The 26,262-nt window shown below is 37.4% G+C and overlaps 1 protein-coding gene across 5 annotated transcripts in view; it reads right to left on the reverse strand.

The window, feature by feature from the left end:
• The window catches only part of HERC2 (HECT and RLD domain containing E3 ubiquitin protein ligase 2), a 268,052-nt gene that overhangs the window by 147,188 nt on the left and 94,602 nt on the right, over positions 1 to 26,262 (reverse strand). For all 5 annotated transcript variants that reach the window (XM_019438147.2, XM_019438149.2, XM_019438148.2 and 2 more), the window contains 9 exons: positions 25,730 to 25,930; positions 20,049 to 20,277; positions 19,828 to 19,952; positions 15,706 to 15,884; positions 9,741 to 9,925; positions 8,352 to 8,507; positions 7,496 to 7,681; positions 874 to 1,044; positions 382 to 485 (listed from right to left, as the gene is read on the reverse strand). In XM_019438147.2, the coding sequence (XP_019293692.2) occupies positions 382 to 485; positions 874 to 1,044; positions 7,496 to 7,681; positions 8,352 to 8,507; positions 9,741 to 9,925; positions 15,706 to 15,884; positions 19,828 to 19,952; positions 20,049 to 20,277; positions 25,730 to 25,930 (1,536 nt within the window). The remainder of the gene's footprint in view (positions 1 to 381; positions 486 to 873; positions 1,045 to 7,495; positions 7,682 to 8,351; positions 8,508 to 9,740; positions 9,926 to 15,705; positions 15,885 to 19,827; positions 19,953 to 20,048; positions 20,278 to 25,729; positions 25,931 to 26,262) is intronic.

Raw genomic sequence — 26,262 nt, forward strand, 5'->3', positions numbered from 1 at the left:
GCTACTAGATAATTCTTCCCCCAAAAATATATATCTCAAGATAGTAAGCCACTTCAAATTTCTACATAAGCTTACAATAAAACTATAAAGGCCAAAGGTTAACCCCTTTTTGTGTGTGGAAAAGTATCTACATGTGTTACAAATTAATAACTTTTACAATTTTTCAAGACCAATACTTCATAAATCTTAACACGAATAAGTGTAAATAAATTCATTTATGAAAAAACTTCTAAAGGATCTTCATATGTATCACTTAATGACACGCACCCCCACCGAAAGGCCCTATTATCAATAATACTTCAAGGTAAAAACCACCTATCACAAATATACAGAGGAGGTCTCCCCTGACGTTCACCATGATGCCCACGCACACAGCCTCACCTCCAGATACTGGCCAACACAGAAGGCATGCATTGATTCCCGGGTGTCTTCAAACTGCAAAGCAGCTTCCAAAGCTACCACTGGGTCTTCCCCTGCAAACTGAGCTAAAACAAAAAAAACAAAAGCAACATTATTTCAATACAATTTGCTTAGACACCCATAGTAGAAATGTCAAGTAGGAAATAGATCAGGCAGGTGACTCCAGTGTGAGGGTTACCAAAGTATAATAATGATCTTTCACCCCCTCCCAGAGCTGCCTGCGCCAACTCAGGATTTGAAACAAGTTTCAACAGGTGTTGAAACAAATGCAAAATGATAAGGAATTCTTCAAACCTGCTTGAATTCGCTGATAGGCCACACACCAAAGTCACCAGTAGATTAAAACGTGGGGGGTGGAACAATTTACTCAACTGATCGCTTAAAAGACAAATACTCTGCTCAAAATGGCACATGCTGTAACTTTTAACCATGAAGTAGAAAGTGAGGCCTTACCAAGAATACTATTTCCTGTCAATGACTGTGTCTGGAAGTCCTTTATATCATATACTTTCCCATCAATCACAGTCCAGAAGCCTCCATCTTTATTGTGGTTCTCCAAATCAGCTTTGCGTATCTGTGTCACCTCCTCATTATTTCTACAGTTCTGACCTGTAAAAAATGATTCTGCATATACAGAAACCAAAATCAATCAATCAATAGATCAAGAGATAAAGCAATAGAACAAATCATGCAAAAGAACTATAAAGGGAAATAGACAAATCCATAATCACAATAGGAGATTAACATATCTCTCGCTGTAACTAATACCACAAACAAAATTTCACTAAGAATATGCAATGATTTGGGGCGCCTAGGTGGCACAGTTGGTTGAGCGTCCGACTTCAGCTCAGGTCATGATCTCACAGTCTGTGAGTTCGACCCCCGCATTGGGCTCTGAGCTGACAGCACAGAGCCTGGAGCCCGCTTCAGATTGTGTCTCCCTCTCTCTCTGCCCCTCCCCTGCTCATGCTCTGTCTCTCTGTCTCAAAAATAAATAAAAACATTAAAAAATAAATAAATGCACAAAGGACATGCAATGATTATAAAACAAAACAAAAACAATATCACATGAGCAGCATGAATAGCAAATCTGACTATGTATAAGGCAATAAAGCAAATCCCAAAAATTTCAAAGGAATAAAGTTACAGAGCATATGCACTGACTACAATGCAGTTAAATTACAAATAGGTAACAAAAATAAAATAAAAATTCATATTTGACTTCCCACAAAAAAATGTCTATAGAAAAAATACAATGAATGATAATGAAAATACTATAGATCCACACTTCTAGAGCTAAATATGTGTTTAAGGGCATTTATACCTTTAAATATATATAGTAGGGGGAAAAAAAGCAAAGAAGTAAATAAGTTAATAAACATTAAATCAATAAAATTCTAAGAGCTCATGATAGTCAAAAATTTTAAAAAGGGGCACCTAGGTGGCTCAGTCAGTTAAGTGTCCAACTCTTGATTTCGGCTCAGCTCATGATCTCACAATCAGGAGATCGAGCCCTGAGTCAGGGTCTGTGTTGGGCATGAAGCCTGCTTAAATTCTCACTCTCCATCTCCTTCTGCCCCTCCCAGGCTCACTCTCTCTCTCAAAAACAATAAGTAAATAAAAAATAAATAAATAAAATAAAAGCAGGCGGGGGGGAGGAATGAAGGGAAAGATGAAGGAAGAATGCCTCATTGGTCACCTTTCAAAGTGCTAGGACATTAACTCAGTATCACTGAAAAATGATACAGGGAGGTGATTGAAGAGGGGAGTCAAGCTAGGATCATGTCCTTACCTGTACAAATTGTACTTTGTACTAACCAAACAAATGAAGGCAAGGTTGCTAGGGGATTTTATAGAAGACAGACTGTATATGAACTCCCTGGTCCATCTGAACAGAACTGAAGGTGGGTGTCACACAGAATCACAGGCCTCAGAGCCAATGAAACAAGAAACACACAGCATGACCTCAGACACACTCTATCAAAAACTGAATTCAAATCTGCATTCAAACCTCATCAACCCTATACATATAACCAACTGTTTAGAGAAAGTGTAACTGAGAGATGTTAGACTAAAAGAGAGGGCAATCAACCAAATTCAGAAAATATGAAATTCTCCAGAACAAATTCCCTGCTTCTTTGACAAATAAAGAGCATGACCACAGAGACAAAGAGGAGGGCCTAGAGATACACTATTAAAGGAAAAAAAGACTGGAAGCATATCAACCAACTATAACATGCAAAACATATTTAGATGCTGATTCAAAATAACCACTAATAAAAAGACCTTTTTAGATAATCCAGGAAAATGGAACATAGACTGCATGTAACATTAAGGAATCACTGTTAATCTTAGACAGAATAATGATATTAAGGTTTTATTACCAAAAAGAAGTTCTAATCATTAACAGGTAATGTGTGTCAAAATGTCTTAAAGAGATCTGCTTTAAAATGATTCAATCATTCAATCACTAAGTTAAGTGGAGGAGAAGCTGAAATGTGAATACTTATAAATCCAGGTTCATTATCCTATTCTCCCTACTTTTATCTGTGTTTTCACAATGAACAAAACATCATTTCTCTAAAAGCTAGAAAAAGATTAAACCCTAAGAAAGAAGAAAAGAAATAATAAAGACCAGAGTAGCACCATCATAAAGACAATTGGATCAATGGAACAGAATACAGAACTCAGAAATAAATCCTCATATATATGGTTAAATGTTTTGGACAGAGTGTCACTGTCTGTCAATGGGGGAAAGACAATCTTTTCCACAAGTGGTGCTAGGAAAACTGAATATCCAATCGCAAACAAATCAAGTTGGACCCTTACCTTATACACCATATACAAAACTTAAAACAGATCAAAGATTTGAAGAGCTAAAACTATAAAATATCAAACTCTTAGAAAAGAACAGGAGGAATCCTTCATGACATATAATTTGGCAATGATTTCTTGAACAGGACACCAAAAGCATAGGCAACAAAAGAAAAACTAGGTTAAGTTGGACTCAATCAAAATTAAACATCACTGGACACTACCAACAAAATGAAAAGGCAATCCACACATAAGGAGAAAATATAACTAAATCATATACATCCAGAATACAAAACAAATTCCTACAATTCAACAATAGCAACAATAACAAAACCTGATTCAAAAATAGGAAAAACACTTGAATGGACACTTCTCCAAAGATATGCAAATGGCCAATAAGCACAAGAACAGACATACATTATCACTAACCATTAAGGAAAACCAAATGAAAACTACGTTATAATACCACTTTGTCCCATTAGGATGGCTGTTATCAATAAAACAGAAAAAAACAAGTGTTGGCAAGGATGTGAAAAAATTAGAGCCCTTCCTTGTACTCTGCCTATGGGAGTGTAAAATGGAACAGCCACTATGGAAAACATTATGGTGGGAAGTTAAGCACAGAATTACCATATGACTCAGCAATCCCACTTTTAGCCTCTAACCCAAAGGAAGTGAAAGCAGGGCTTCAAACATACATTTGCACACCCATGTTCATGACAGCATTAGTTACATCAGCCAAAAGGTGGAAACCACCAAAGTGTATATCAAGAGATGACTGGATAAACCATTTTGTTTGCAATATTATAAAACATTATTCAGGGGCGCCTGGGTGGCTCAGTCGGTTGAGCGCCGACTTCGGCTCAGGTCACGATCTCGCGGTCTGTGAGTTCGAGCCCCGCATCGGGCCCCTGTGCTGACAGCTCAGAGCCCGGAGCCTGTTTCAGATTCTGTGTCTCCCTCTCTCTGACCCTCCCCCATTCATTCTCTGTCTCTCTCTGTCTCAAAAATAAATAAACGTTAAAAAAAATAATAATAATTTAAAAAAATAAAAAAATAAAAAAAAATAAAACATTATTCAGCCTTAAAAAGGAAGGAAATTCTGACACATGCTATAACATGGATGAACCCTGAAGATATGCTAAATAGAGTAAGACAATTACCAAAGAACAAATACTGTATGATTCCACTTACATGACCTACCTCGAGTAGTCAAATTCACAGAAACAGAAAGTTGAATGGTGGTTGTCAAGGGTGAGAGGGAGTGGAGAATGGGGAGTTAATGTTTAATGGGTACAGAGTTTCAATTCAGGAGAGATGAAAGGTTTTGAAACTGGATGGTGGTGTTGGTTGGACAATAACGTGAATGTACTTAATGCCACAGAATGGAAAACTTAAATATGGTTAAAATGACAAATTTTATGTTATGTATACTTCACCATAGTTAAAAAAAAAAAAAGTTGGGTTTCCACTCTATCTTACCACCCACAAAACCAAAAAAAAAAAAAAAACTGTTCACAACACTACAGATCAAGATGATTATCTGGCAAATTCTACCAATCTTATACATACCCTTCTGGGGAGGAAAAAAAAAAAGAAGAGGAAAGAACATTCTCTAAGTAACTCTAAGAGACTAGCACAGCCTGTCTTACTAAAACTTTAAATGTCTTGTTATGTTTTTGTACTACTGGATCCCTCAGATAGTTTCTACCAACAAGCTAATATTCTCAGCTGACAGACTGCAAAAAGAAATTTAACAGAGATTGCATGGGAAGCTGTCATGTTCCTAAATTACAGCCTGTTTGCTAGTGGAAGGGTGATTATCAGCAACTTATAGGGCATTAAAAGAAAACTACAATTCACAAGCACAGATGCAAAATTGTTGGAAAAAAGCAAAACACATCAAGACCAGCAACACATATTAATATGACCAATATAATACAATCAAGATAGTTTTATTCCAGATGCAGAAGGCTGATTTAACCTTTGAAAAATCAATAATTAACACGTTAATAGAAAAAAGAAAAATTATATGATCACTGAGATTAAAACTTCATTGCAAAGCAGAATAGAAGGAAACTTCCTTAATATGTAAAGGCTTCTACAAAGAGGGCGCCTGGGTGGCTCAGTCAGTTAAGCGTCCAACTTCGGCTCAGGTCATGATCTCACGGTTCACGAGTTCGAGCCCCACGTCGGGCTCTGTGCTGCCAGGTCAGAGCCTGGAGCCTGCTTCAGATTCTGTGACTCCCCCTCTCTCTGCCCCTCCCCCACTCATGCTCTGTCTCTCTCTGTCTCTCAAAAAATAAATAAACTTAAAAAAATTTTTTAAAAAAAGGTTTCTACAAAGAAATCCCTTAACAAACCTCATATTTCATGTGTGAAATTTGGAAAGCTTTTCTTTTGCTCCTAAACAAGACAAGGCTGACCAGTATCACCATTTGTATTCAACAATGCACCAGAGGGTACTAACAAGTGCAGAAGTCACAAAGGGAAGCTGCAAGATGAGAAATAGACACAGGCAGAGACAGTCAACTGATTTTGACAAAAGTGGTACTCCCGAAGAGTGACCAAGGACACGCCTTTCACCCAAGAGTGCTGGTACAATGAACCTGTGGACAAAATGCCTAGGGAAAAAATGACACGTGACCTCTTGGCACAGGGGTGGAATGGTGAGAACTCTCACACTCTATGGAGATGAAAATCAGCACAATCACTATGGAAACCTGGCATTCTGTACTAAAGCATACCCTACAAACCAACAAGAAATAGACATAATTAATTCCAGCAAGAAACAGACATAAGAGGAGCACCTGGGTGGCACAATCAGTTAAGCACACAACTCCTGGTTTTGATTCAGGTCATGATCTCACAACTCATGAGACTGAGCCCCTCCTTGGGATTCTTGGGTCTCCCTCTCTCTCTACTCCTCCCTCACTCTTGCTCTCTCTCAAAATAAATTTTAAAAAAAATTTAAAAAAACAAACAGACATAAGAATATTTAAACAAACTATTAAGGAGCACAAGCCTGTCTGATAAAATGATAAAGAGAAGTAGAGGAGCAGCAACCACACAAGACCAGAGAGAGGTATCTTTCAGGAGACAAGAAGCAGTGTTTAGGATGTTCCTGCCACCATTCCATTTCTTAATCTGGATGGATATTCTTTTCTTTTTTAATTTTTTTAATGTTTATTTATTTTTGAGAGAGAGTGGTGGAGGGGCAGAGAGAGAGGGAGACACAGTATCTGAAGCAGACTCCAGGCTCTGAGCTGTCAGCACAGAGCCTGACGCAGGGCTCAAACTCACGGACCGTGAAATCGTGACCTGAGGTGAAGTCGGACGCTTAACCAATGGAGCCAGCCAGGCGCCCCAAATGATTTTCTCTATGATCAGTCACAGAGCTGTTTTCTGTACTTTTGAGTATATTTCATAATAAAAAAAGATTTTTAAATGAGTAAATTTGAACTGCTTAATCAGATTAAATGCCTTCAACCATACTAACTATAGAGACAAAAATAACATTTAACTTCATAAACACAAATGAATGGTGCTAAAAATACTAGTGATATAAAAAAATTAAAAACTATGCTCCATATCCTATTGTTATTTTCTTCAGGATAGTTGTTACTTCTTATTTGAAACTCCTATAAGATGACAGTCTACAATGGAAGGGGAAAAAAGCCCAGCTTGCCTGAGCTTTCCTACAAAATACAAATGAACCACAACTTCAATTTAATTCTATGAGTCCAGGAAGTCAGAACCATACACAGTATGGTAACATACACTTAAAAAATGTCAAAGCTGAAAACTTTGAGAAGACAAGTTCCATCCCAATTTGGTAAGCACTATAGACAGTACATATAAGGGAAGTGCTCAGCTAAATATCGGAATTCCACAACTTAGTAACATCAGTTAGAAATGAGTTTAAAAAGTCATCCCATATTGATGTCAGCCTCCAAAGCTGGACTATATCTAATCGCCGCAACAGTACTTCTGGAGGCAACACCCAAGAAAGGGTTCTCCAGAACTTTCTAAAATAGTCCAATTCAGAAAGTAACAACAATTAACAGAAAAATCATTTCTTATATATAATCTAAATCTGTTCTGATTTGGATTATCTTGATTTTCCACTTATACTCCCATCAGTGAAAATGGCAAATATTGGTTTCTCTTTGTGAAGTATCCTTTCGGATAAAAAGGCAAGAATAGGTTAGATCAGGATAAACTTTCCTCAGCAGAAGTTCTAGAAGTTAAGATGTCATACCCATGATGCCAGGCCAGGCTAACTCTTCATTATCATCCCTTTCCTTTCCCGGTGCAAGGTGATTGAACCGATCCAGGTGTTCTAACAGGCCACCCAGCAGAGGGACAGCTCCAGCCTCCTGCATGAGACCAGCATTTTTACTGAGCAGAAGCACTATAGAAACTACTAGTTCTGGAAGGAGAACACCTAAATTTTAAAAGAAAAAAAAACAGCATTAAGATTTAAATAAAACCATATATCCTATAAAACTACTTTCTAAGCTTGTTCTATGTTCAAATTCTGATAAATCACAAAATAAGGAAAGCATATTTCTACAGGATTATTTTATCTTTCATTTTGAAAAAGACAAACAAAGGTATCAAACAGAACCCTCTGAGTTACAAGAATACTTTTCAAAACCGCTGTGTTTCAACACTTCTGTGAACTTGTCTTTTATTCAGAAAACTTAAGTGTTTACAACTAAGTTTACTATCAGTAAAAAAGCACTTAATAAGAATGCTGTAGTGTCACAGAATTAACTTGAAAACATATTAAGAAATACTGGAAATTATTAAGGTCCTGAAAGGCGCAACTAATTTTTATGGGGCTGAAATAAAATTAGACAATTCCCAATGACCTCATTATTGAAATGTTAATAATGGCTGTATGACTCTAAATCACTAATTACATTTACAGTGACACAACTCCTACACCAACAGAATTGTCAAGCAAGTAAAAAAAGAAAAGGAGAAAAGCCAACATGACTAGAAAATGTATGGGGCAAAGGCATGCAGGTTTATCAGGAAGTGATAAATTTTAAGTCTTATCTATCTCTGAAAATAAATAAATGTCTGAAGGTAGGATATAAAAAAGGTACCAGTGAAGTCCCCTTCCACAATGCAGGCCACCTCTGCAAAGTGCCGCCAGCTGGTGGAAGCAATGCTGGCTGCCACAGGCAGTATATCTCCAATGTGTGTGCACAAAAGGGCTGTGTACTTCTTCAGCAAGGAACCAACACCCATAAGCTCAGGACCTTGAAGAAAGATTTAGAAAATTTCATTTTTACCATTAAAATTTACTTTGTAAATAAATCGCATTGATTCCACCCTCATCTATACATCTTTTATGTATAACAATTTTCTCAAAGGAGAAAATTAACCCATATTCCTTGGCTGTTTTTATGTCACAGAATTTGAGAAACAGTGAATTTGGTTATGTAAATTTTCATACACTGCACTATATAATACCTAGAAAATTTATTTAATGTAAATACTAAAGTCATAATTTATAGAGTTTTAAAACCTTACACCTAATACACACAAATGTTATCAAATTTCAAGTCTTAACACTTGCAAATTACTTCAATAAACAAAGTTAGGCATTTTTCAATCTCCTAAAATCTTTAACTTTTCTTCCTACAAGGCCCTTAATAGCTTTTCAGTCCTCATGACTTTGTCTTTGAGATGTCTCTTTCGGACTATAAGTTCACCTATTTCAACCTGAAATTTTCTATCTACAAATGCCTAATTTTTTCAGCAACTAAGATATTTTAGAATATATATAAACCTTTTCAGTTTTCAGCAACTAAGATATTTTAGAATATAACATCTATAAAAATATTAACAGCAGCGGATGTTTCCATCCTTGACAGAGAAAGCCAATTTACACAGAGCCATCTTTTGAGCTTGTGGAAAGTACTCTAATCTATGTCATGCACAGAACTAAGTGCTTAAATATCATCCTATTTTAATCCTCATAGGCACCCTCAGATGTTATCCCAGTTCCGCAGGTGAGCAACCTACAGCCCCCTGGTAAGTCTCAGACTTAGTCCCATGTCTAGCGGCTAATAAACCAGTGCTATAACTGAGACCCAGCCTTCCTCCAACGATGATTCATTCCTTGCATTACTCCCCACCTGGTTTTCAGTGCGATCAACAAATGCTATGTCACTACTTTGTTCCCACATTATGTTAGTATCCAACACTCCATAACAGACACGTAGAGTAAGTCTGATAAATTGTCTGTTAAGACTAACTTGAACATAAAGGAAACTATTTTTGATGTCCAAAGAACTTAAATATTAAGACAAAGAAACAAAAAATATTGATGAGTCTAATATTTGTCCCCAAAAAAAGTGGATACAAAATGAAGTCTCCCCAAATTGGCACATTTAATAATATAAGAACTACTCATCTGGGAATATAGAATAGGCCTAAATTAAAAAGCCCAAAATACACATAAGACATTTTAATTTTAAGCAACTTACTAGATATATCTGAGGTCTGACCAATACTTTCTCCTGGATAAAGTTTACTGATAAGTAGGCGCTGAAAGCGCAGCAACAAATCCAATGAAGCAGTTCTTTCACGACTATGTTGCTCAAAGTCTAGACATGATGAAATCCGACGGGCAACATCTTTCAATCTGGCTACTGTCTGAGAAGCAATGTTTCTATGCAGAGGAAAGAAGATTGCAAAATTTAACAAGCTATGTCTATTAAAAAAAAAAAAAGTATTAAGAAAGCACGACAAAAACTAAACTCAGAAATATAATCATGCATCCAGGTGACCTGTAGCGGGCTTCCTTCCCCAAATATGAGTCAGGTGTGTCTGCAGTAAACACAACCTCAGTCAAAACTGAGAAAAGAAGCACAGAAGTTGTAAAAGATATAATGATGCCCTTTGCTTTACAAATGTGCTCTAAAGAGCTGTGTGGAATGGTCCAAAATGATAGAAAACAGACCTTTGGGGGAAAAAACAACTGTGTCTTTACTTTTGTCCAAAGCTGTATTTCAAATATAGATGTGACACTATTCTTAAATACAAGATTTACTCGCCTTTCTGCATCTGCCTCACAAATCTGCCTTGAGACCTACTCAAGTTAAGTACCTAGGTGGGCAATGCAGGGGGCACACAGGGTTCAGAAAGCACAGGAAGGAAGACCAAAGTGGGTGCAAACAGACCAGGTCAGAGTAACAGGTATTCAAACAATACAGCAGCAAAGAAAGGAGCAGAGGCTCCAATTCCAACTGTGGGATCTAACTTGAGCCACAAACCATCAGTTAACAGGGTGAAAAAGGAAAAAAACAAAACAAAACATGGGTCCCAAAAGTAAAATTAGAACAGTAGTAAAATGTTCTGGCTCCACAAGAAACTTGCAAAGGAACAAGGGCAGAGAGTCAAGTCAAGACAAGAGAATGAAGAGGAATGGACACTGTAGGTGATAGAGTGCCCGGCTGCTGGTACTAGATTCTGCAATGCTGAGCCAGCCCCTGAAGCTTCAAAAGGAGAGTATGTTCTGTTTATGTTTGAGGAAATTAAGTTCGGTATGAGTGTGAACATAGAGGAGACACAGACTACCAGATAAGACCCTGCCACCCAGGGACAGTCCCACCACCAGTCAAACAAGGCCTGATCCCCGTACTAAGAACAGAGGAATAAATCAGGGGAAGAAAAGAGCTAAAACAGAGCCTTGCTCTGGGCTGCTGTCAAAGTAGCTCCATCTCAGGGCGGGTGAGGGCCAGCCAGCCAACACCTGGCATTGCCACTGAGCAGGTAAGTCTGGGAACTCTGCATAACACCAGGCCACAGACAGGAATTCTATTCCACTCCTTTGATTTCTAACGTTGACAGTAGGTTTGTGGGAAACCTGTCAGTTGCACTTGCCCCCATGATTCATTCCTGGAACTAACAGCACTGTGAGGAAGAAGAGGAGCAGGAAACATTTGAGGAGTTCCAGCACAACTCCAACACACATCCAAAAGTTGCTAAGAAAGAACAGCAAGAAGCCCTTGGCTACTGCACAGGGATACTCCGTCCACACAAAATGAAGGTAGGTGCTCACAGGGTCTTGCCTCTAGTCAACCTCACCTTTCTATTCTACTGCCTGACACCCTGCCTTGACAGTAGAAAAAATCTGGGTTTCATGCTATACAAGAAGGAGCAAAGGACACTAATATAAATGTTAACTTATTTCCTTAATAAAAAATCCTGAACCATAATCAAAATGTATAATTCTGGTTGAGTTCACTAATTAAAAAATCTTCATAGCTCTTGATTTTATATAAATGTTTTTCTGTGGCTTCTTGCCAGTGTAAGACTAAAGCATTACTCTGAAATCTGTTTCACAACTTATTCTTGGCAAACTGCAATTTCTTTAACCTGTTTTCCAAGGAATAAAGTATACAAAACATCCCTACAATCTCTTCCATCTTTAGACTATTTTTCAACAACTGTATCAGCTAAGTCAACACATTGAGCTACCTTCAATCACACTTAAGGTAAGAAAATTAAATATCAAAGTCTCTCTGTACATGAGAGAAGTACACTTTCTACATTTATGAAAAGAGTCTGGATCGTAGGCACTCTGTTAGTGAGAAAGGTGTTGATACATTTTCCTTTCTCTATATTCTAAAACTTTTGGAAAGTGTTGTTTACTTCCAGGGTTCAGTTTTTGTGTTTTTTAACCAGGTATATAATTATTATAAGACTGCTGTGGAAACAGCTCCTCCCTGTGTTACCAAAGGTTCAGAAGACAACCTATGAAATGGTCTAGAAAGTGCTGTCCAATAGTAACATAATGCCAGGAAGCCACAAATGTCATTTAAAATGTACTGCCAGTCACTGGGGCACCTGGCTAGCTCAGTCAGTTAAGCACTGAACCCTTGATTTTGACTCAGGTCATGATTTCACAGTTTGTGAGACTGAGCCCCGCATTGGGCTCTATGCTGACAGTGAGGAGCCTGCTTGGTATCCTCTCTCTCCCTCTCTCTCTGCCCCTTGCCTGATTGTGCTCTTTTTCGCTCTGTCAAAATAAACAAATAATCTTTAAAAAATGTTTAATGTTCTGCCAGTCACATTAATAAAGAAAAAAAGAAATGTAAAACCAGTATTAATAAAGTATCCCAATATACTGAAAATACTATTTCAACATAAAACTTAAACTCAAAAACACACTTAAAAGTTTTCTAACAACTGAATCAAGTCCAAGGTTTTAAATATGAATTTTAATAAATAATTAATCATTCAATTAAAATAACTGAATTTTAATTAATAAAAAATAAAACTTCAGTGTCTCACCTACACTGGACACATTCCAAGTGCTAATCAGTCAAACATGGCAAGAGACTTCCAGACTGTACAGTAGCAGGCATTGATGGGTAAAACAGACAAGTCTCTCCACACCAAGAGAATAAACAAGCTGGGCAACCTACCATAGGCCAGGGAACACACACTCACTTTCTGACAGAAACACCAGGAGTCCTGACACAGCCTCCTCAGCAAAGGGTAGGGCATTCAAGAACTCAATATTGTTTCAGAAAATACATGCTTTATGCTTTAAAACTTCTGCATAGAACTTCATTTTTTAATTACAAAGCACTCAGCATCCATTTTCTCATTTGATCCTTAACTCTATAAACACTGCTCCTGTTATTACTCTGCCAGCTACCACACTGGGGAGAGTTTCACTTGCCAATTTTATACAAGCAGTCACAAGTGAAATCTTCTAGGAATAAATCCCAGGGTCTTTCCACTACCAACAACTACACTGAGTTAATTCACTTTCAATCTGTTGTACTAAAGATCAGAATGTATGAGATACTGGTCAAAAGAAACAATCATCAGATTAAAAAAAAAATAGGAAAGTTTTTTTAATTAGCATTTACTATAATCTATTTAAAGAACTAGCTCTAAAACTTCCTCTTAAAAGTTCCCAATGTGTCCAGTAAATTCTGGTGCTTCAGGTATGGACAGCAGGCTGCCCCCACACCAGCAGCATACCACCCACCACTCTTCTGGACATACATGCAGAGCCCCCTGCTCTCTGAACTTGGCTACTACCTGAGCCAACACTCTAGAATACTTTCTTTATGTATAGAAAATGAAACAAAACAGGAGCCAAGTTTACACACGAAAGAATTTTGTTAAATAGAAGAGCCAAGAGTTTTCCATTGTCTAACAAATACCTTTCAGAAATCACCTTGCTTTTTTGGTCTTTTTGAATGACAATGAAATGTTGGCTGACATTTTTCAGGAACAGTGTCTGATCACTTCAGCCCAAGGTTCCTGTTTATATTCTGACTCTGACTGATTCTTACCTCCTCCAGATAGGGCCTTCAGAAATAATGCTCACCATTCTTTTATTTACTTCAGCATTTAAATTAATAGTTGTCGGGGCACCTAGGCAGCTTAGTCGGTTGAGAATCCAACTTCGGCTCAGGTCATGATCTCGTGGTTGACAAGTTCGAGCCCCATGTCAGGCTCTGTACTGACAGCTCAGAGCCTGGAGCCTGCTTTGGATTCTGTGTCTCCCTCTCTCTCTGCCCCTCCCCCACTCATGCTCGGTCTCTCTCTGTCTCAAAAATAAATAAAAAGATTTAAAAAAAATTTTTTTAATTAAAAGTTGTCTTAGGCATCCAGATGACCAACAGACATATGAAAAGATGCTCAACATGGCTCATCATCAGGGAAATACAAATCAAAACCACATCAAGATACCACTTCACACCAGTCAGAATGATTAAAATTAACTCAGGAAACAACAGATGCAGAGAAAAGGGAACCCTCTTGCAATTGTTGGTAAGAATGCAAACTAGTGCAGCCACTCTGGAAAACAGTGTGGAGGTTCCTCAAAAAATTAAAAACAGAATTACCCTACTACCCAGCAATAGCACTACTAGGAATTTATCCAAAGGATACAGGAGGGCTGATTCATAGGGGCACAGGTACCCCAACGTTTATAGCAGCACTATCAACAATAGCCAAATTATGGATAGAGCCCAAATGTCCATCAACAGATGAATAGATAAAGAAGATGTGGTTTATATATATAATGGAATACTACTTGGCAATGAGAAACAATGAAATCTTGCCATTTGCAACAATGTGGATGGAACTGCAAGGGTATTATGCTAAGTGAAATAAATCAGTCAGAGAAAGACAGATATCAAATGTTTTCACTCACATGGAATTTGAGAAACTTAACAGAAGACCATGGGAGAAGGAAGGGGAAAAAAATTGTTTCAAACAGAAAGGAAGGCAAACCATAAGAGACTCTTAAATACGGAGAACTGAGGGTTGATGGGGGGTGGGGGGAGAGGGGAAAATGGGTGATGGGCACTAAGGAAGGCACTTGTTGGGATGAGCACTGGGTGTTGTATGTAAGCTATGAATCATGGGAATCTACTCCTGAAGCCAAGAGCACAGTGTACATACTGTATGTTAGCTAACTTGACAATAAATTATATTAAATAATTAATTAAAAAGATAAAAAAATAAAAGTTGTCTTAGTAATACATATAATTCTATGACATATACAATGAGGCAATGATACAACCAATTTAAAAAAAAAATAGTTCTACCAAAATGATTTTCATTTGCATCTACTCCTTACTAATGAGGCTAAGAATCTTTTCCTGTTTATCATACACTCCAATTTTCTCTTGTTTGAAAATCTTTAGAATCTCCAGTTCTACCTCACACACTCCAAACTCTCCCCTCATCTATATTTAATGTCTGCTCTTAAAACAGTGTGGAGGTTCCTCAAAGTTAAAAACAGAACTACCTTATGATCTGGGAATCATCCTACTGGGTATTACCCAAATACAAAAACACTCATTCAAAGGGAAGCTGCCCGAGTGTCCCTCAACAGATGAATGGATAAAGAAGATGTGGTGTGTATACACAATGAAATATGATTCATCCATAAAAAATGAAACCTTGTCATTTGCAATGACATGGATAGAGCTAGAAAGTATAATACTAAGTACTTAAGTCAGCAGAGAAAGACAAATACCATATGATGTCACTCATATGTGGAATTTAAGAAATAAAACAAATGAGGAAAGGGGGGAAAAAGACAGACAAACCAAGAAACAGACTCTTAATTACAGAGAATAAACTGATGGTTACCAGATGGGAGGGGGGTGGGAGGATGGCTTAACTAGGTGACAGAAATTAAGGAGTGCACTTAAAATGAGCACAGGGTGATACATGAAACTGTTCAATTACTATATTGTATACCTAAGGCTAATATAACACTGTGTGTTTATTAACTAGAATTAAAATAAAAACTTAAAAGAGTCTGCTCTTTACCCCAAAACCTATTCTACATAATTTTCAGAGTATACCTCAACAGCCAAAACATTTTCAGACCCTAGTACTAGCTAGATCTCACTATCTTACTATGAAAACCAATAATCCTCCTGTTAAAATATATCTAATACTATTTACCTAAGAAGCTGTTGTATGAGCTGAACCAGAGGCAAACACTGTTTTCCAGAAGATTCATAGATCCCAGTATTAATAAGATCTTTATCCAATGGAGTCCTACTTCTATGAAATGTCGAGGCACTGGCTTCCTGTTCATCAATTTCTTTTTCCTTCTGTGCTTCTTTTTTGGCTTCCATATCCTGTAATTCATAAAACAGAAACTGGTTACCAGTTATCTTAGTACCAAGTGTGAATACACCCTGAGCTGAGCCCTGATCTCACAGCAGATGTCCCAGCTTCTGTGCACTAACTCACAAAACCACCTGGTGACACTGGCCCACATCCACTGTCGAAAACCCCACTGCTCAGGTGCTCAGTTTCTAAACAGACTATTTGTCCTATAAATCCATTACCCAGGCTGCCATTGCTAACGTTCTCCAGGTTCCTTCTGTAAAGTCCCTAAAATCTTTTCTCCTGCTACTGGATCTAAGAAATACTTAATGTGATCTGCCCCATACACACACAGTCTATTTTGCAAACATGAAGCAAGAACTCAAGAATAAGAGGATATATTCCCAAGTCATGTATCTGATAAGAAACATGTGTTCAGAATACAGAAAGAATTCTTACAACTCAACAATTAAAAAATAACCAACTTAAAAATAAGCAAAGGATTTGAATAGAAGTATCTTCAAAGATGATATATAAGTGGCTCATAAGCACATGAAAAGATGTTAGGCATCATTAGTCATCAGGGAAATTCACATCTGTTAGGATAGCTATAAAAGAAAAGTTGGACAGTAGCAAGCATTGACAAGGATGTAGAGAAATCAGAACCCTCATACATTGCTACTGGGAATATAAAGTGGCACAGCCACTTAAGAAAAAAATCTGGCCATTCTTCAAAACATTAAACACAGAGATACTATAAAACAAAACAAATCCACTCCTAGGCATACACCCATAAGAAAAAAAAAGCCTGTCCAAACAAAAACCTATACACAAATGTTCGTAACAGCATTATTCATAACTTAAAAATAGCAACAACTAAATGTCCATTGGCTGATGAATGTATCAACAAAATGTGCTATGCCATACAATGGAATATTATTTAGCAATTTTAAAAAATTAAGTATGACATGAATAAACTTTGAAAACACTAGGCTAAGTGAAAAGCCAGACACAAAAGGTCACGTATTGTATAAATCCATTTATATGAAATGTCCAGAGCTAGAAATTCTTCAGGAGACAGAAAGTAGATTAGCAGTTGTCAATGGTTGAGACAAGTAGGGAATAGGGGGTGTGACTGTTAAGGGGCACAGAGTTTCTTTTTGAAGTAATGAAAAGGTTCTGAAATCACTGGTGATGATGGTTGCACAACTCTGTGAGTATACCACTGAATTATACACTGTAAAAGAGTGAATTTTATAGTATGTGAATTAGATCTCAATAAAGCTATTATTTAAAAAAAAAAAGAAACAAAAAGGCAAAAAACAAAAATAGAAGGTATCTTTGCCAAACACAACCAATATTCCTGAGGACTTACTATATACCAAGCATTGTTCTAGTAACCAAATTTATGGTGAAAAAGCAAGAAAGTTCTTTCCTTCTGGGCATTTTCTAATGGCAAAAACAAGAACAGTCTAAACACCAACAATCCATCCCAATCTTTGAGGGGTATAGGGATGAAGACTCAGCCTCAGTGACTACCCACTGTTAAGGATAAGAAAGCAACATAAATCAGAAAAACGAATAATGTGCATCCTTTTAACCCAGCACAATTTCATTTCTAAAACTCTTTCCTAATAATCATTCTTATACTCTATTCAATTACTTATAATCCATAAAATATACTTAGAGGCTCCCAGGTGGCTTAGTCAGTTAATCATCCAACTTCTGATTTTGGCTCAGGTCATGATCTCACAGTTCATGGAATCAAGCCCTGCACTGGGTTCTGCACTAACAGCTTGGAGCCTGCTCGGGATTTTCTCTCTCCTCTCTCTCTGCCCTTTCCCCCACTCATGCACACTCTCTATCAAAATAAATTACATTTTTAAAAAGAATATAATTAATAATTGTAGTAAAAATATCTAAAACCTAAAAGGTAAATAGATTATTTATAAAAAATAAAAAGGAATATGAAGGAATTCCCTTTTCATATGACAGACTTCTCCAAAACAACAGAACAAATGGACGGTAAAATATACAACAGAAAACATGGCAACCTGATGAGTAAAAAAGATGCAAATTAACACACCACTGAAATTAATTCTAGCCCCATAATCACATCATTAGTAAACATTTGCATCCTCAAAAGTCAGACAATAAAACAAAAATATTAACAATATTGGCATACTAATAATTCTTAAATATGAGGTTTTTGTTTACGTCTTTCTGTAGCTTTATAACAATTTTGTTTTAAAATGAATGGCCTGTTAGTTATCTTTTAGGCTTAATGATTATATAAATCACAATCTATGTATCTCTGTAGCCTCTCTACCTCTGCAATACCCTGCCTCCAATACCTCCTTAAAGGTCCCTCCCTCTGTCCAGCAGGAAGTGAGGAATAAACATTTGCTAACTAAATTAATAGGTTCTAAAAATACTGCTTGGGTCATATCTGGCCCACTCGTGGACTTCCTCTGTCTGTTCTCTGTCATGGCTCCCATCAGGTAAGCTGTCACACAGAGCTGTGTGGGGAAGAGGAAGAAAAGGAAGAGGCTTGGAATCAGCAAACCTACCACTCACTAGTCCTAACACCTTAGCAAATCACTACACTTTTGTGGTACTTATGTCCACATCTATAAAATGGAATTTTAAGCCACTTTTTCCACCCAACACCATTGACAAAGTTAAAAGAGAAAATCAAAATAAAGTACACAGCATAGTACCTGGAAAATAATAGCTATACAAAGAACTGTAGTTGTTCCTAATGTTATTTATACGATTTCTTCTATTTTTTTCAATTTAAATTTTTTTTTAATGTTTTTATTTATTTTTGAGAGACAAAGCATGAACAGTGGAGGGACAGCGAGAGAGGGAGAAGTAGAATTAGAAGCAGGCTCCAGGCTCTGAGCTGTCAGCACAGAACCTGGCACAGGGCTTGAACTCACGAACCATGAGATTGTGACCTGAGCTGAAGTTGGACACATAACCGACTGAGCCACCCAGGCGCCCCTATTTTTTTTTCAATTTAATCAAAGTACTTCTTAAGTATGCTTTCAAGATATTTTCAATGTATTTACTTCATCTAATTTTATCAGTGTTAGTTTTTAGATAAAAAACTATTGCAACAATAAAAGCAACAAAAGAAGCTATGAATGACCAATAAGTACATACAAATGCAAATTAAAACCACACTTCCCTCCCCCAGAATAGCTAAATTTATGAAGAATGACATGCCTCATGTCACTGAGGTCAAGAAGAGCTAGAACTAGAACTCTCATATTGGCTGGTTCAAATTAAATGCCACAGCCACTTTAGGAAACTGTAAAAACACAAGTCACCAAAAGACCTAGCAAATTCTACTTCCAAGTATTTACGCAAGAGAAAAACACATGTTCACTAAAGGACTTGTATACAGCATGATCAAAGCAGCTTTACAGAATCAAAAATTTTAATCAAATGTCTATCAACAGGACAATGAATAAACAAACAGTGCCATAATCATACAATGAAATACTCAATGGTAAAAACAACAGATGAGTCTGAAAATTATCAATGTAAAATAAAGCAGACATAAAATAGTACATACTATATGATTCCATTTATGTGGCAATCAGAACTGGCAAGACTAATTTAATCTGAGGGAGGATGGGAGTCCTGGAGTGCAAAGAGGCACAATGACACTTTCTAGGGTGATGGAAATGATTCATAATATGATCAGGGTATCTGTCACATTCATTTAAGTAGATAAAAGTGAGTATATTTTATCATACTTAATATCTCAAGTTTTTTAACTAGTTAGATAAAAAAGCTTTAATTACAGAAAATATTTGGATGTTACTAACCATTTAATGTTTCAGTTTTTCAATAATTCTTACAAAATGTTATTTCTTCACCTGAGTACAGTGTTTCAATCTCAGCTCACTGATAGGTAAAACTTGCCTCTGTCAGCTCACATACATACTCCTAGAACCATACCTGGATTTCTGCAGTAATGGCTGCATTTAAGGCCGACTCTAAGCCTCCATCGGCCATCAAGCTGCCCACCAGAAGATCAATCATGAATCGACGACCTGGACTTATGTTTACTTCATTGCCTGAAACTGGAAAGGAAAGTGTTTTTGACAATGTGAGGTAAGTGCCAATGCCCCTTGGCACCCTCTTGTGCACCCACCACTCCACCCCATCCCCAAACCCACCTGCACAGGGCAGGAGAGCAGAGAGCGCCCGGGCCCTTTCCTCAGCAGTGGGCAGAAGCACGGACCACCCACTCTGCAGCACAGCCTGGGCAGCTGCCTGCACGGTGCTCAGCACACCTGCACTGCTGGCCAGAGACACCACAGTCTGTTTCAGGCTGTTGAGGAGGACGCTGCCCAGACCTAAACCAAGGAATTCTGGGTCAACCTGGTGACTAATGGCAGCATGCAACTGAAAGGAGAAAAAGAATTTTAATTTAGAAGTCCTAAAAACAAGTGTATTTCAAATCTTGTTAAAGATTAAATAACAAGAGTTTTATTGTTATTGAGTTTTATTCAAATAATAAAGAAAAAAGCTCTGCTATATGAATTTTTTTAACTAGACTAAAAACTTTTACTCATACTAGGTGAGAGTCCACAGTAAGGTATTTTTAAGAGGAATTTTTTAAACCCACTATAAATACATATATGGAAGAGCTCAAGACCAATGGAGAGGTTAAATCATGTGGAAACAGGGGCACCTGGGTGGCTCAGTCGGTTATACACTCGACTTTGGCTCAGGTCATGATCTCACGATTTGTGAGTTTGAGCTCCACATCGGACTCTGTGCTGACAGCTCAGAGTCTGGAGCCTGCTTCGGATTCTGTGTATCCCTCTCTCTCTGCCCCTCTCCCACTTATGTTCTATCTCTCTCTCTCTTTCAAAAATAAGTAAACATTAAAAGAAATAAAATCAAGTGGAAACAGCAACCTCCACCCCACCACCAGTCATCTGCACCAAACACAGAGAAATAGCGAATATAATACAACCCGAAAGCTGTTAAAAAAATATAGGGGTGCCTGGGTGGCTCAGTCAGTTGAGCACCTGACTTCAGCTCAGGTCATGGTATTGCAGCTTGTGAGCTCAAGCCCCACATTGGGCTCACTGCTGTCAATGCAGAGCCTGCTTCATATCCTCTGTTCCCTTCTCTCTCTGCCCCTCTCATGCTCTCTCTCAAAAATAAATAAACATTTAAAAAATGTTTTTTAAAAAAAGATTATATAGCCAAGCTGAGAGTATACAAGGAAGTTCCTCAAGGGCCAAACCAGAACTCACAGAGATACACCAGCAGGAGCCAAGAGGTTCTGGACTCTAAGAATAGATCAAGGCCTTGGGGCATGAGATCCCAGCTGCCCATGACAGCCCACTGAACCTGAGCTTCCTGCAGAAGTTTGGGAGCCACTGAAGATCACCATCTATTGCCAGCCAGGGCCTGAAAACAACACTGTCCATAAAAGCTTTTGGTAGAAAGAGACCCCACAATAAATCAGAGACCTGACAGATGTAAAATCTGTCCTGTGAACAGATGTAAAATCAAGTTTACACCAACCATCGAGGTACACATATCACAAGTCAAGAACTGAAAACCAAAACTCATCTGGAGCCTGAGAAACTCATGACACTTAAGAGACACAAATACAAAACTGCCCTCTGGGGACATCATCATAGCCAAAGGCAAGGGGATACCCCTAGCAAACCCTCCCCTGAAAGTGAAAGTTGCAGTCAGAAAGGACAAGCCATACTAGGTCACCACAAGGTAGAATCAAAAAACAGAGCTCTTACAAGAGGCAAAATTCATACCCCTAGGCAGCAATAAAAACAATGGAATGAATCCATAAAAAAAGAAAATGTTCTTAGAGATCAAGGAAGGAACAGAACCCAGAAGAATATAATGAACAAAATGAAAGCTTTGAAAAAGACCCAAATATAAATTCTAAAAATGAAAAAAAACAGCTACAAGAATAAAAACCTCAAGGCAGAAGTGTGAAAAGCCTGGGCCCAGGTTCCAGCCCTAAACCTTGAGGCCATGGGTACCTGATCTGGGCCACATTCCTGAACCTCTCTCTGTGTCCTCATTTATGCAATATACATCACAGGTCCTAACTCTCAGATGAGTGGCACACTGATTTAATGAGTTAATGCATGGAATGCAATGATCATACAAGTAATTATTTTATAATGGACAATTCAAAAATATGGAACATTCATCTAAAGAAAGGATTTGGGAACTGAAAGAGAGCATTGAATGAAAAACCAGAAGGCAGAATGGAAAAGACAGAAAATGAACATCATAAAAGATAAAAAGATTTTTAAAATATCAAACAAGTTGTGATACTTAGGAAGACAAGAGAAGTTCAACATACACTGAGAAGTAGATAAAGTAGATTAAAAAAAGAGTTAATTTCAATGGTTAAATGGTGACTATTTTTTCAAAACTTAACAAAACATGTAATGAGAATCATAACCTCAAGTTACATATACAAATATAAATCCTCACCTAGACATAATATATTAAAATTACAAAACAAAAGAACATCTGAAAGGCTACCAAAAAGAAAGACACCTTAACTACAAATAAACAATTACATCAATAAAACAATTTTCATCAGCAAAAATAAAGACTGGAAGACAAAACATCTTCAAACTGTTGATAAAATAACATGTAACCTAGAAAGCTAAGCCCTGTTAAACTACCCTAAGAAACATTCAAGCAAACAGTTTTCAGACTTTACAACTCACAGACCTTGATGAAGAAACTTACTGAAGGAGGTACCCAGGAGGGAGAAGATATAAGCAACAATGACAAAACAAATTGGTTAAAAAAAAAAGAAAAAAAGGCTACATCAAAGTAAGCATGGTCTCTTTAAAAATGACGATTATAATGGGGCGCCTGGGTGGCACAGTCCGTTAAGTGCCTGATTCTTGCTTTCAGTTCAGGTCATGATCTCACAGTTTCATGGGTTCAAGCCCCACATCATGCTCTGTGTTGACAGCATGGAGGCTACTTGGGATTCTCTCTCTCCCTCTCTCTCTGCTGGCAGTCTCCCCAATTTTGTGCTGTCTCTCTCAAAATAAATAAACTTAAAAAGAATTTTAATTAAAAAATTAAAATGACAGTTATGATTATAATAATTCAAAGAAAAGTGAAAAATGATTATTATTTTTGTAACAATATAAAAATAATTATTTCACCAATCCTAACAGGCATTTCTTTTCATGTCTTAAATCAGAAATTTATCTTACACATCACAAATGGGAGGATTTTTCTTTTAGGGGCACATACACAAAAAAGTGTGCATTGGATCCAATGTAATAACAGACTACCTGACAATTAAAACACAAAAGGTGGAAAGGGGAGCTTAGGGTAATGCATCCTATAGCCCCTATATTTTTCAGGAAGAGAAGGACTAGTTACTTAACATTTTGTGGAATTAACAAATATTTAATTTTTTTGTGACATGATTAATATCCAGAAATCAGATTTAAAAATTTAGGAACAATTAAAGGTATCATGAAAGAAAAAACTGTTTTGGAGGGGTGCCTGGATGGCTCAGTCAGTTGAACATCCAACTCTTGGTTTCGGCTCAGGTCATGATCTCATAGTTCGTGGGTTCAATCCCTGTATGGGGCTCCACACTGACAGCAAAGAGCCTGCTTGGGATTCTCTCTCTCCCTCTCTCTCTGCCTCTTCCCCTCTTGCTCTTGCTCTCAAAACAAATAAATAAACTTAAAAAAATTGTTTTCGAAACTTGATCAAGAGATAAATAATAGGGGCGCCCGGGTGGCTCAGTTAAGTGTCTGACTTTGGCTCAGGTCATGACCATGCGGCTTGTGAGTTCAAACCCCACATCGGGCTCTGTGCTGGCAGCTCAGAGCCTAGAGCCTACTTTGGATTCTGTGTCTCCCTCTCTCTCTGCCCCCTCCCCTGCTCACATTCTGTCTCTCTCAAAAATACACAAACATTTAAAAGAAGAGAGAAATAATAAAATGAAGAATAAACTTACATAAAACTTATCAGAAGACCTAAATTCAAATACATTAGCAATCACAAAAACTATAAAAAAATTAAATTCACCTAATGAATAAAGATCCTCAAATTGGATTCTTTTTAAGAATCAAGCTTTGGGGCGCCTGGGTGGCTCAGTCGGTTAAGTGGCCGACTTCAGCTCAGGTCATGATCTTGCGGTCTGTGAGTTCGAGCCCCGCATCGGGCTCTGTGCTGACAGCTCAGAACCTGGAGCCTGCTTCAGATTCTGTGTCTCCCTCTCTCTGACCCTCCCCCGTTCATGCTCTGTCTCTCTCCGTCTCAAAAATAAATAAACGTTAAAAAAAAATAAAATAAAATAAAAATTTTTAAAAATAAAAAAAAATAATCAAGCTCTGTAAGTGAATTTTTAAAATGATGCAATTAAAACATAAGGACCTAAAAAAAACAGAATAAAGCAACAGAAAAACATATGTCACCAGGTAAATGTAGGCCAAAAGGAATTGAACCTAAAACAACATGTATGAGGTCTTTCTCCATAGCACTGACCAGAATAGCAACATTGCTACAAACCATGGGAATCAACAACTGGGTGGAATCACGGAAGGGAACCACAGAGGCCCTAATAAATGAGCTCCTTTAGACGATTTTTGGGAAAGAGAAGTACTCTCCAAACTTCTGCTAATTTGATTAATGCAACTAAACACTAAATTCAGCTGTGTGCTTTTTATTTTTTATTTTTTTTAATAATTTATTGTCAAGTTAGCTAACATACAGTGTATACAGTGTACTCTTGGCTTCGGGACTAGATTCCTGTGATTCATCACTTACCATAAGCTGTGTGCCTTTTAAAGAACCAAGGCAAGAAGGGGACAGAAGAAGAGGGGGACATGATGGGTTACATAGAAATCCTTGTATTATAAAGGGAAAAATTAAAAAAATAAAAATAAAAAATAAAAGTGTAAAAAAAATAATAAAAAAAATAAAGGGAAAAATTATTTTGTTGAGAAAAACTAGTTTCTTGACATTCAGTCATAGGATTTTATTGCCAAGAGAAATATGATGACCAAAGATTTCAGCTATAGTTTTTCTTTAAAAAAGAAACAAAGAAGCAAACAAAAAAAGAAAAAAAAAAGGGAAGAAAAATATGTTTGTAGGTTTTCTTATTTTGACCTTTCACCTTAACCTTCCCTGTGACAAAGTGAAGGGAGACAAGCTTACAGAGTTGAGCTTTCATACTCCAGAGGAGAGACTGGCTAGCACACCAACTGGTCTCTCAGTTATCCACTATCTCACTCAGTTGTTTCTCCACATACAACAGTAAATTCAAGAGTGATTCCATGATGAATGCAAACAAGCTGATTATTGCAGAAATAAAACAATCCATATATACTCTCACCCTGCATGCCAAGACTGACTTCCAGAACAAATATAACTAGACTGATTTTTTTTTTAATTTTTTTCTAACATTTATTTATTTTTGAGACAGAGAGAGACACAGCATGAATGGGAGAGGGGCAGAGCGAGAGGGAGACACAGAATCGGAAGCAGGCTCCAGGCTCTGAGCCATCAGCCCCAGAGCCCGATGCGGGGCTCGAACTCGCAGACCACGAGATCGTGACCTGAGCTGAAGTCGGATGCTTAACCGACTGAGCCACCCAGGCGCCCCTAGACTGATTTTTTTAAGCCTCCTACATATTACATTCCATCATAATCTAAATAATCTAATCTAAATAATCTAAACACTTTAAATACTTTACATTTTTCATTAGCAGTTCAATTAACAGGCTAAAATGCATACCCTTCAATATACACAAACATTATTACAAATACCTAAGACACTTACAAAGGGAGGGAGAGGAAAGGAAATCATTAATACCTGAAGTCGTAGAAGATTCAGTGTTGCCACAGCCATACATTCTTTCTCTTGAGGTGGAGGCCAGTCAGCAGTGCCATCCATCCCCTCACTCACTTGCCGTAGTAGGAGGTCCAGCTGCTCAAAAGTCATTGAGCAGATATCTACCACAAAAGGGACACGGAGGCCAATGGACCACTCAGAACAAGATGACCAAGCAAAACTCTATTGAAGAAACAAAACAACCTAAAATGAATTCACACATTCAGTTCTTGGACTGTTTCACAGAAAAGATTCACCATTATGAATTATGAAGATGCCTTAAATTATTACTTATTCATACCTCTAATTGTCCCCAATACAAATGTACTTTCATGGTTGTCTAGTTTATACACTATCAGCTTCCAATCTTCTCTCTCATTTTAGGTCCCAATCTCATTGTGCCACAAATAAAAAGATACAACGTTTATAATCTTTTCACTCTCAAAATTATTAATGCACACTAATAGATAACAGTGAGGATCATAATCTACTTGAACAGTTACAAATAACTGTAA

Source organism: Panthera pardus, unplaced genomic scaffold (assembly GCF_024362965.1).
Source record: "Panthera pardus isolate Hobbes unplaced genomic scaffold, ASM2436296v1 HiC_scaffold_24, whole genome shotgun sequence".
NCBI classification, from domain to species: Eukaryota; Metazoa; Chordata; class Mammalia; order Carnivora; family Felidae; genus Panthera; species Panthera pardus.